We start from the raw sequence: 12651 nt of genomic DNA, 5'->3' as shown, positions 1-12651 counted from the left end.
TCAATTATCGCCACTAGAGTGGTTTAGTTGTGATGCCTGTGCTGCTTCAAGCTCCGTGAACCGGAACCTAGCTGGTCTTTTCGGCCGACCAGTCAGCTGCAACTGGAAGCCGATGTCTCCGTGGTAGTTTTCCACCCGGTAGTTGAGCAGCACCTGCCGTAGAAAATGCGAAATATGAGCTGATCTTTGCTTTAACTAACACTAGCCGTGTCACTCGGTTATTATTCTCTATGAAAGTTAAGGTGTTCTAGTAGCGGTTTTCGCGCTGATAACTGACAATTTCTATTGGCATTTTCGTGTTTATGGGGCGTTTGTTATGCAGCAGCATTGATCTGCACAAAAAGGGCAAGTCACGCTGCACTCATCACCGATGGTGTCGTCAAAATTAACTCTTGGCTTCACTTGTCTAATAGTTCTGAATTATAATTTTCCTAACGCTATCCATTCATCACTAACGCTACAGCTAATGCTGTCCCATTAGCCTGAATGGGGAGGAAATGTTGGAGCATAACAATATCAACCGTTCAGCTGGTTACAGCTCGTTGTGCACACGGAGTGACCTTTTAAATGTTCGCAGGATTATAAAAAAAGCTGATCGTGTCGTAAAAGCTACCTTCGCTAATTGTGTTTTGGGGTCTGCTGCAGAAGGTAATGAGATAGCGGTCATTGCTGTGCGACTTATTAGCTAAAATTCAATTATTGATTTTTAAATATTGATTTCACGCTGTATTTTCTGGCCGCAATAATAAAGACTATATTTTCAGCACTAAATTAAGTCAGTACATTTGTCAAAGCACAATAAGTCTTGAAATATCCATCGCAACTCATTGGTAAATTGGTATTTATCGCGTGCTTGAACTGGGTGATGTCATAGATAAGGCAGGGAATTAGCTAGTGACTACTGTAAAAGCAATTTCACTTCAGTAAATTCTGTAAATTCGAGTAGGCGCGCATCAATAGCCTTCAAGAATGTATTTGCTACACGCAGCACAACTGAAATATTTAGAAAGCAAATAAAACGCTTCAACTGATTACTCGCAAGACCGTGAATGCTATCACATTATCAATTGTCTGCTGAGCTTAAGACACAACCATGGACGCTGCCCCACGCGACATTGTTCTAAGCTGTAGACTGAAAAGAGTCACGCAGTATTCAGGGCTCTTAATGTTCCGGTAAAACCCGGTTTGGATTTTTATTTAACAGATCTTAACGTCCCACCGGGATTCAGGCTTTTGAAGGTTCCATAGGGGTGCCGTAGATGATTTTCGAATGTGAGGTTCTTAAACGTGCGCTTTATTTAACCTACGTAGTACGCGGCCTGTTGCGTTCAGCACGCATTGAATTGCGACCGCCGAAACCGTGATCAAACTGATTCTTTGGGGTCAGGAGACGAGCAACGCAACATAACGACTAAAGTTCGATAGCTATGTAGACATGTATATGAAGGTGAAATTTGGCAGTGTTCGAAGCTGAAGGGCTCACACGCGAACCAGCGGATATCTTGCTGTATCCTGGAGCCTCGTTTTTGGTTATGCGCTGATATTAAACATGTTTTGTTGCTTGCCATTCACGGCACGGCTCATTCTCTGCGTAAGTACGAACAATCCTTCTTAGAAGCGGGAAGCCAAAAAAATAGCTCTGATACGACGTCTTACTGGCATCATCGTTGCAATTGCTACTTATGCCAACTACATGCTGCTCAAACTTTCTAGAGGTTTGAATGGCCGCTTCAGCATTGAATGTTGTTGAAGTGCAGAAAGGAAGACCTTTCCAGCAGAGACATTGAAGCTCTGCACACGGTGATAGTGATGTTTTAGTTATAATAACTGTTTAACTGTTTTAGGTTAAAAAATATACAGCGGGTTCTTTGAAACTGTCAGATTATATATATTTATCAATGTAACGAGCGCTCATAGACAATTCTATGCATACAAGAAGAGCGTGAACTGACAGGCACTTGATTTTGCTGAAAACCAATGACACTACAAGATCAGAATTCTGAAAATCTTTCCTGTGCTGACCACTTTCTACACGAATCTGTGGATAGTAATGCCACCCGATTTTTCCCCTTCTCAATTCTGAACAAAAAGGATCCCAAATACAAAGAAGTCTTCATGTATGCTCTCCAGAAATTTCTATGCTCCTCTTAAGCAATAATTGTTAGCATGGGTTTATTGTTCCAAGTCGTTTGATGAAGCACACAATACCTAGTTACTTTAAAAGCTTAAATTCTTGCTTGGGAATCCGTTTGTTATCAACTGGAAACGGGCAGTTTACTCGACTTGACCATTTATCTTTCCTGGATCATTGCGATTCAGTACGAGTCAAAACACGTTAATTCAGTCAATTTCAAATGAAAATCTCTATTTAGTTTTCGAAGCCATTCCTCACCCAGCGCATTTTTGAGTCGATGGCATCACACAGAGATTAATTCAAAACACCGCTGACCTCAAACCGGTCAGTTGTCCGCACATACCAGCACCGGTTGATCCTCTGGTGCAGAAGCCTCCAGCCAGAAAAACGTAGATAGCCTTATATCCGTCAGTTGTTGGTGCATACAAGCGCCAGTTGATCCTCTGGAGCAGCCGCCTCCAGCCAGAAAAACACAGCTGGCTTTATACCAGTCAGAAATTGACGCATAAAAAAGCCAGTCGATTCTCTGCTGCAGACACCTCCAGCCAAAAAAAAAAACTCAGCTGGCCTTATACCCGTCAGTTGTTGAAGCCAACAAGTGCCAGTTGATATCCTGGTGCAGAAGCCATCAGCCAGAAAAACACTGCCAGCCTTATACTCGTCAGTTGTATTGCGCGTACAAGCGCCAGTTGATCCTCTGGTGGAGACGCCTCCAGCCAGAAAAACACAGCTGGCTTTATACCAGTCATAAATTGACGCATAAAAACGCCAGTTGATCCTCTGCTGCAGACACCTCCAGCCAAAAAAAAAAAAACACTGCGGGCCTTATACCCGTCAGTTGTTGAAACCAACAAGTGCCAGTTGATATTCAGCTGATATTCCAGCCAGAAAACACAGCTAGCCTTATACCTGTCCGTTAATGGCGCAAAAAACGCCAGTTGATTCTCTGATGCAGATGCCTCCAGCCAGAAAAAACAGCTGGGCTTATACCCGTCAGTTGTTGGCGCCTGCAGGCGCCAATTGATAATCTGGTGCAGAAGCCTGCAGGCAGTAAAACCTAGCTCGCCTTATTCCTGTACGTTTTTGGCGCATACAATCGCTAGTTGATCCTCTGGTGCAGACGCGTCCAGCCAGAAAAACACAGCTTGCCTTATTCCCGCCAGTTGTTGGCGCCTACAAGCGCCAATTGATCCTCTGGTGCAGAAGCATCCAGGCAGAAAAACACAGCTGGACTTATACCCGTCAATACCCGTCAGTTGTTGGCGCCTGCAAGCGCCAATTGATCCTCTCGTGCAGAAGCACCCAGGCAGAAAAACACAGCTGGACTTATACCCATCGGTTCTTGGCGCATACAAGCCCCAGTTGATCCTCCGGTGTACATGCCTCCAGACAGAAAAATTCAGCTGGCCTTATACCCGTCAGTTGTTGGCGCATACAAGCGCCAGTTGATCCTCTGGTGTAGACGCCTCTAGCCAGAAAAACACAGCTGGCGTTATACCAGTCAGTTGTTGGCGCATACAAGCGCCAATTGACCGTCTGGTGCAGAGGCGTCCAGACAGTAAAGCATAGCTGGCTTTATACCCGTCAGTTGCTGGCGCATGCAAGCGCCAATTGATCCTCTCGTGCAGAAGCCTCCAGCCAGAAAAATTCAGCTGGCTTTATACACGTCAGTTGCTGGCGCATATGAGCGCCAGTCGATTCTCTTGTTCCTAAGTCTCCAGCCAGACACGCCTAGAGACTGGGGCGTGCCCGGCTGGGGGACTAAACAGAAACAGGACAAAAAAAAGGCAGTGTTCCAGATTAATATAAAAGGACGGACAAGACGTAACAGACGGAAGTAGTAGAGGTAGAGACGCGAATAATTGTGCGCCCGCATAATTTCGGTTTAAAATTTCACAGCTCTGTTCTAGGCAGCGCGATGGCAGCGCATCCGGGCATTGGTCTGCTAAGTAGCTCAATTTTTCGAAATTTTCGGTGCTGATTGTCTCATGACAATAGTTTTTATCGTGTTTCCGTCATTCCGGCTGCGGTGCCGTCCACTTTCTTCTACCTCAAGGTTCTCGCAATGTTTCTTGTGCCGAACTGAGCGCTTGTAACGCGCTCACAAGTTTTCGTGCAGCGAAGCATCCTTTCAGGGGAACAAGCCGCTTATGAGGAGGCTCCACCGCCACTGCTTTGCACAATCAAAGGGGCCAAAGATTGTTTCACATTTTGGAAGAGCTGATGGCGAACTTGAAGGAGGGGCGAAGCAATCGTCTTTACTACAAAGTTTAAATTTTTAGACTAGACGGGCATCTTTTTGTTTCTCACCTCAATAATTTCAATAATACGAACAGTTTCTTTCAGTTCTTTTAGGGCTTTTATTTTGCACTTTCAGACGAATTGCACATTTTTCCAGATAACTTGAACTTCGATTTAACGATGCTTTACTATACAATTTAAAATGTTGTTTTCTCTATGCAGGTTACTAAGAAAAACGGACAGCTATTTTCAGGTTCCGTTTATGGAGGTTTAACATCCCAAAGCTTTTCAGGCTATTAGGGGTGCCCTAGTGTAAGGATCTGGAAATTCCTGCCTGCCCGCCCGCCCGCCCGCCCGCCCGCCCGCCCGCCCGCCCGCTCGTTCGCCCGCCTGCCTGCCTGCCTGCCTGCCTGCCTGCCTGCCCTGCCCTGCCCTGCCCTGCCCTGCCCTGCCCTGCCCTGCCTGCCCTGCCTGCCTGCCTGCCTGCGATCTGTTCCCTGTGCTCTGGTAGCCCTTGTGCCAGCATAGACTTCGGGCCAATTAACATCCTTGGTGGACGTGCCGGGTAGACGATCTCCATGCCAAGCAGCTCCGAAGCGGTCGTCAGGCCGAGTGTACTACCATCATGGCTCCACCCGGCGAGTCACGAACCACTCCTGCTGCTCTCTTCGTGCTCATGGCTCCTCCCTGCGACCCTTGTACCTTTTCTGGGAACGACGGCACCAATGTCGACGACAGGCTCCGCCTATATGAAGTAGTGTGCACCTATATCCGGTGGGATCTCACCCTGATGCTGGCGAATGCTATGTTCTTGCTTAGTGCCACGGCCAGGATCTGATACAAAACCCACGCGGACGAACTGATGAGTTGGGACACTTTTGAAGAAAAGCTCCGTGCTTTGTTTGACAGACCTTCAGATCGGAAGCTCTCAGCGAAAAAGCAGCTCGCGTCGCGCGCCAGGCTGTCGACAAAAAGCTACGTTGCATTTATTCAACTTGTCTTGGCGGTTTTCCACAAATCTGGCGCCGCCATGAGCGAGTCCGACAACGTGGGCCATATTCTTTAACGGATTGCTGATCATACTTTTAAATATTGATTGCAAAAACTGTACTATCGTGGATTGAATCCAAAAAGAATGCCGTCGCTTCGAGCAGGTTAGCAGCCGCCGAATTCCACACCAGTTCTCTCGGCTCCCTAATACGGCCGCCACCTTTTCCTGCGAGTAACAGCGATTACCTTACGGCGCGTCCTCCGATGATGTCCCCGTCGCCATCACTGCCACCTGGAATGTTCGCCACAACTGGAAGCCCTTGCGCATGTCATGCCCCGTCGGCTTGCACCTGATAACTTTCTACCCGCCGTGTCGCTGATTCAGGCTGTGGTGCGGGAGGAACTCGCTAACCTGAACCTACCTTTGGCAGTGTGCGCCATCAGAAGCCCGGACACCCCCCAGCCACTTCCCTCTGCTTTCCGTCGCACCTATTATTCTTCGCCGCGTTACCGCAATCTCACTGAGTGGCACACGGCGGACGACCGTCCCATCTGCTTCCGGTGCTCTCGCATAATCCACATCGCCCGCAATTTCCGCAGCCTGTGGTCTTCACCACCCCGCAACGTCTTGTCCTCTTTCTACAGTCCCATCTCGTACCGCAACTTCTCGACCCGAGCACCGCTGGAGCCGTTTGAAGCAGCTGTTCTCCCTCCGCGCCGATTCTTCCGCTCTCCGTCGCCGCAGGGCTGCCGCTCTCGTTCCCCCAGTCCCCTTCCAGCACCCGCTTTAATTCGGAAAACTAAATGATGCAACTCCCGGAGGTGACGCCGCATCAACGACCAGGACCACCAGTCTTCTCTCAACCAGTCGACCTAATTACCTGGATGTAACTATCGACCGTGTTCCAGTGCGCGCCCTGATTGACACCGGTGCTCATATATCAGGGATGAGTGCTGCCCTCCGCCGTCGCTTCCGCATAGTCCTCACGCCTGCCATGTCCGGTGTGCGTGTCGCGGATAGTGGCACGCCTGCTGTGGACGGTATGTTTATCTCTCGCGTAACTACTGCCAGCTACAGTATACCGGTTCAGTTCCCTCCTCTGACCACCTGTACCCTTGACCTTATCCTCCGCTTGGATTTTTCACTGAACATTCCGCCGTCATTGACTGCTAAATGGGTGTTCTACACCCCAAACTTCCACTGATGGATTTAGAATCAGTCGCGGTATCACTTCGAATGTTCAGTACCAAATATGCTCGCCTGTCATCTCGAAAAACCTCTTTCGTTCCACTGACCCCATCTCGACGAGCTCCCTATGGCGACTGTCTTGATACTCAAAATCTTGGCCTTCTGCTTGCCCGTAACGTTGACCTACCGCATACCATAGCCACCGTAAAAACAACGCCTTCTCTCTGCCTTTCCTCAACTTCGGCGTGTCTTTCAAGGGCTCCCGTCCGGCATCCGCGTGGCTACGCTATCCCCTATCGCTCCTTGCCACGTCGCTAAGTCGGCCGCCACCCCTGTTCAAGACAGCGCCGCCACGTGCTGGCAGTCTCCACTGTCGACAGACGCCTTCATGACCCTGATGGCCACCGCCCTCTGTCCCGACCAAACTGCCCAGCTTCTTGCACATCTCGAATCGTTTTAGGATATTTCTTATGTGAACAATACCGCGCTGGGTCAAACTCGCTTTCAGGCACCGCACTGAAACCGGCGATGGCCCTCCCAACTGCCGCCACCCCGACCGAGTATCTCAGGCCGAGCGTCAAGTAATCAATGCAGAAGTTACTAAAATGCTCTCGAAAAGTATTATCGAGCCCTCACACAGTCCCTGGGCCTCACCCGTAGTACTTGGCAAGAAAAAAGAATGGCTCCTGGCATTTTTGCATTGATTACCGCCGCTTAAATAAAATCACTTAAAAGGACGTGTACCCAACACCGCGTATAGATGACGCACTTGATTGCCTCCAGATCATCGCTCCGGCTACTGGCAAACTGCTGTAGATGTCCAAAAGCGTGAGAAAACCGCCTTTGTGACCCTTGAAGGCCTTTATCAATTTAAAGTTATGTCTTTCGGATTATGCAACACGCAAGCAACATTCGAACGCATGATTGATGCACGTTTGCAAGGTTTTAAGTGGTCCACGTGGCTGTGCTATCGCGATGACGTCATTTTCTTTTAAATCACGTTTTTCTCTCACCTTGTGGACCTTTCCCAGATCATTTCCCTCTTTTGTCATGCCGGCCTGCAGCTCAACTCGTCTAAGTGCCGTTTCGCGCGCCATCAGCTCACCATCTTGGGTCATGTCGTCGACAACACGGGGATACACCCTGACCTTGATAAAATTCGAGCCCTCAAAAACTTTCCCCAGCCATGTTCCCGTAACGACGTTCGAAGCTTCTTGGCGATGTGCTCCTACTTTCGTCGATTTGTTGAAGCCTTCGCCGACATCGCTCGCCCCCTCGCCGACCTCGTGAAAAAAGACGCCACCTTCTTTTGGGGACACGACCAAGCACAAGCGCTTTCCTCCCTGATATTGAAGCTTACTACCATGCTAGTTCTGGCACACTTCAATGTTGCCACGCCCACTGAAGTACGCAATGACGCCAGTGGCTACGGGATCGGCGCCATCCTCTCTCGGAGGCAATTGGGGCAGGACTGTCTCATCGTCTACGCCAGCCGCCTCCTTTTTTCCCCGGAGCGGAATTACTCAATTACCGAACGTGATTGCTTAGCCCTTGTGTGGGCGGTTGTAAAATTCCGCCTATATTTACACGGCCGCCCCTTTGCAGTTGTTACTGACCACCCTACGTTGTGGTGGCTCTGTTCTTTGAAAGACCCTACAGGACGGCTTGGTCGTTGGAAACTGAGCCTGCAGCATTACCATTACTCTGTACTCTACGTCTGGTCGCTTGCACGCTGATTCCGACTGCCTTTGCCGTTACCTCTTTGGCGTCTGTGACAATCCCGGCACTGACAGCGAGGACGCTCTGCGCTCTCTCTGCCCTAGCTAACATGGCCGAAGAACCTCAATTATTGACCGCCTCCATACCACCTCATTCGACTCTGTAATGTGCCGCTTTTTGCTCCGTGATGGAGGTTAATTCCGCAGGACGCTTAACTAAGCTGGCCCAGACCTCCTCCTCTTTGTGCCCAAGCACCTCCGCACTGCTGTTCTCCAAGAGCTGCATAATATCCCTACTGCTGGTCACTTGGGTGTCTCCCGTATTTATGACCGCGTGCGTCGTCGATTCTTTTGGCCCCGCCTCTACCGCTGTGTATGCTTCTATGTTGCGGCCTGCGAGGAGTGCCAGCGCCGGAAACGCCCCACTACTCTTTCAGCCGGTCTGCTTCAGCCCATTGATGTTCCACCCGAACCATTCCAACGCGTAGGTTTAGACCTTTTAAGACCGTTTCCGGAATTCAGCTCGGGAAACAGATGGGTAGCTGTTGCCACCGACTACGCTACTCGTTACGCAATCACGCGGGCACCCGCCACCAGTACTGCTGCTGATGTTAATTTTCGTTGACCGACCTTATCCTACATCATGGTGCACCTCATCAACTTCATACCGACTAAGTACGATGCTTTCGGTCCAGAGTTGTCGCTGACATTCTTTGGTCGTGCTCTACAAAACATGAGGTCACCATCGCCTACCACCCGCAGACAAACGGCCTCACAGAACGACTCAACCGCACACTCATCGATATGCTGGCTATTTACATTTCTCCGGACCGCCGCAACTGGGATATCGCTCTCCCCTACGTGACCTTCGCCTACAACTCCTCCCGCCATGTCACTGCCGGTTACTCCCCTTTTTTATCTTTGCACGGCCTCGAGTCCCTGCTGTCTCTGGACACGCTGCCTCCACTTCTACTGCTCCGCCATCTGCATACTCCCACGACGCCATTCCTTGTGCTGACCACGCCCGCCAACTTGCACGCTCCCGGCTACTCGCTTCCCAGACCTCTCAGCTGGAATTCTGCAACGGCCATCCCCGTATGGTCTCCTGCTGCCTTTGCTCCCTCGTCCTGCTTTGGTCACCATCTCGCCGCGTGGGGCTCTCTTAAAAACTTCTGCCCCTATATTGGCCCGTACAGTGTGTTGCGCCAAGTCACCGCAATCACATATGAGATCGTTCCGGGTTTCTCCGGTGCCACGTCCTCTCAGCATCAGACTGATGTTGTGCACATTTCTCGACTCAAATCTGACGGCTCGCCGTCCCTTGCAACGTCGTGCAACGAATTATCTCCGTAAAGACCACGTGGAGGAAGTGTCCGGTGTGTGCGTGTTATACGCTCGGAGTTCGCTGTGACTGTTTCCTTTGCTCTGGTCATCCTTGCGCCTGGCTCGACTTCAGGCCACGTAACAATGTTATTAATATGTTCCGGTATAGTTTTCCTTACTCGCTGTTTGTTTTCTCGCTGCTCTTTTTATTGTTTTCTTATCCGTCATGATCGAATATTGCGCTTTCTTTTAGATACTTCTTTTTTAATCAGCTAAAAGATTGTTAATGAAATACTAATTTTAAAGGTTGAAATGCCTAGTGGCCGGTCTTATTCTCCATACTTTTCTATATTGAGATTTGTTTCCATGAACAACTCGGTTTTAGGATGTCGAATTGAAAAAGCAGCGCCTTTATTAATGCTACGTTAATGCTCTTATCTTAATGAATATTAGGTAGATATGGTGCTGAAGGAAACTATGCCATAATTTTGTAATGCTCTAATATGACCGTCATTTTAACTTCCGCATCTTTTCTTCCGAATGGTAGACGTGAATTGCAGGATGAGTTGGTTACACAGGAAACACAATAGTATTCCATATGTCCTCGTATAAAAGAACGAATGTTTAAACTTTAAAAGACATGTTAAAAGAAACTGAAGTCCTCTGTTAATGATACACTACCGCACTGTAACCATAAAGACTTCGATTTCATTTAGAATGAAGATTTTACTACCTATGCAAGGACCAAAAAAGAAACCTGGTTTAATCACCACGAGACAATTTTGCAATAAAACTATTGCTTTAACACTGTTTTCTTGTCGACAATAGCACTACTTCGCTATTTCAATGAGGCCACATCGGAGTAATTTAAGCTCTAGACACGATGTGTTTAGAAGGAGTGGTAGCGAAAGAAAAATAAATCGAATTTGTTAAGAAATATTGAGCGCTTTCCTCTAGTGAAACCAACTACACAAAAAGAACTATCGAACTGATTTTTTTGCTAATAACGGAAAATGAATACAGATAATTTTATTGAACCTTCAAAATAAGTCGTGAAACTTTACACGCACGAGGCGAGGAAATATACGCTAGCGCTTCCTTGAAAGGAGCAGCTTCTGTGGGCCTCTTCGCATGCCTTTCACCCCTTTTCGTCAGGTCACCATTCGTTCCTAATTTAAGTTGGTACTCTCTGACTCAATAAAAGAAATCAAAACGATCCATCCTAGCTAATCATCGAATGGTACAGCTGCCACTGCGACAAACTGACTCGAGCTGCTTCCCGATATCACGGTGCAATCGAAACCAAAACTCACCGACCTCCGAGACCTAAACTTGCGTCTGATTAGTATGAGGTAGAAAATTTTTCCCCAGTGCTTCATGTTGCATTCCAGCCAACACAGACGCAAACCGAGCGGCAGCTTGGGCGGACGCTTCAGCATGCTCAGCCTGCAGCATGCAACTTGTGGACGTTGTAAATGGTAATTTTAGGACACACTTTGTCATCCGCCAGCGATAAAATCTGTGCATTTGTATTTTTTCCATAGGGGCTCCTGCAAGTTAAGTACATGTTTTCTAGTCTGCTGGGTATACTTTTTATGAACGTTAGCTTCTTGTGATCTGAAAATCACATTAGTGCTCTCCAGTTTTTCTTAACGGCTATATTAATGTTTGATGCACGCCTTGAAAGCATTGAGATATAATTTTATCAGTGAACTTCCTGTATATAGAAGTTTATATTAATCATAATTTCTGAGTGGCACGCCGGGTGTGCTTCAACGGCCGCTTACTGTGCACTGGTTCTTTATTAATAAGTAAAATTTAACCAAGCTCACTGGCTTTCAAAAGCAAGTGAAATCCGCCACCGAGGCTCAAATTTCACTTGGTTTAGGACTTATGTCAGCCAGCGAGAAAACTATTCCCTAGTCATTAGGTACTTTAAATACAGGAAGTAAATATTGCTGCCGCGTCAACCTGCAGTGCATGTTCGATTTATGTGACCCGCCTTCACAGTGATGCAGGTTAGCTATGTGATATCCCCGAGGCGTTGCAAGAAAAATAGGAAGTTTGGTCTCTCGTCAGGTAAGAAATTCATCCTATCTATTTGGTTCATCAATATGAAAGAAAAAACAGCGAATAAAACAGCTCACAAAGCGGGTAAAAGAACAAACGATAGCGACATTCTTCTTTTAAATCTTGTTTTGTGCTATTTCTTGCAGTATTTTTAATCCAGGGTCTTTTTCTTCTAGTGTGAAAGATAGAATTTCCAGTGCGAAGCTCAGGGGAAAAGCTAATGTTTATTTTCTCAATTCTAGTGGTCGAGGCTAGTATGAAAAACAATGAACATAGCGTTCACAACAAATTAAACAGCCACGAATAGTAGGTTTAGAGGAATTCCACAGATGCCACCAAGAATACGTGCCTTTTAACCCTTTAAAGTTTCTGGGGACAGTCAGATACTCTGAATCACTGCTATACTTGCTGAATTTAGAAACCAGGTGGCTGCGACGGTGGGCCGGGCAACGTCAGATGTAGGCGCTGAACCTATTTTGCGCCAGCAAATTTCGCTCGTTGTTCATGTCGAAAGCCACAATTTGGGCGAAGCATAAGTATGTACTGAATCTTAGCGAGTGCTCTGCCACATTAGGCTTAATTAGCCATTATGCTTTGTGTCCGCAAGAAATGCTTTGAAGTAAAGTGATTTGATGGTTTATATGATTGTCATTTGAAAAGCACTGGTGCATTCGTATAATAAATCAGCTCCTAATCAATGTTTTAGGTTTTACCCGCCATGACAGCATGCAGTTGCTGATGAACATGGCAGCGACATATATTTTCTCTCGGCGAAACAGGCGTGCAACTTTGCTGTACTTGAAGCAAAGCCATTGTTCAGAAATTGGCGTAGGTGTGATGGCCGTCTCAATGTTCAAGAAAGGATCCAATATCAAATGACCCGCATTCGATCCGCATAAGGAACTCGAAAACGCGAGGTATTTTCCTTTAAGAATTAGTAGCAGTGTGCGTTCAGATAATTTTGTCCAGTTTGACACAGACGCGCT

General features: G+C 47.6%; 1 protein-coding gene across 1 annotated transcript in view; it reads right to left on the bottom strand.

The window, feature by feature from the left end:
* The window catches only part of LOC144103461 (uncharacterized), a 62204-nt gene continuing 49553 nt past the window's right edge, over positions 1-12651 (bottom strand). Inside the window, 1 exon segment of the mRNA XM_077636171.1 lies at positions 1-153. Coding sequence (XP_077492297.1) covers positions 1-153 — 153 coding nt within the window.

Source organism: Amblyomma americanum, chromosome 9, assembly GCF_052857255.1.
Source record: "Amblyomma americanum isolate KBUSLIRL-KWMA chromosome 9, ASM5285725v1, whole genome shotgun sequence".
Lineage (NCBI taxonomy): Eukaryota > Metazoa > Arthropoda > Arachnida > Ixodida > Ixodidae > Amblyomma > Amblyomma americanum.
This window is presented reverse-complemented; position numbering and strand designations above follow the sequence as displayed.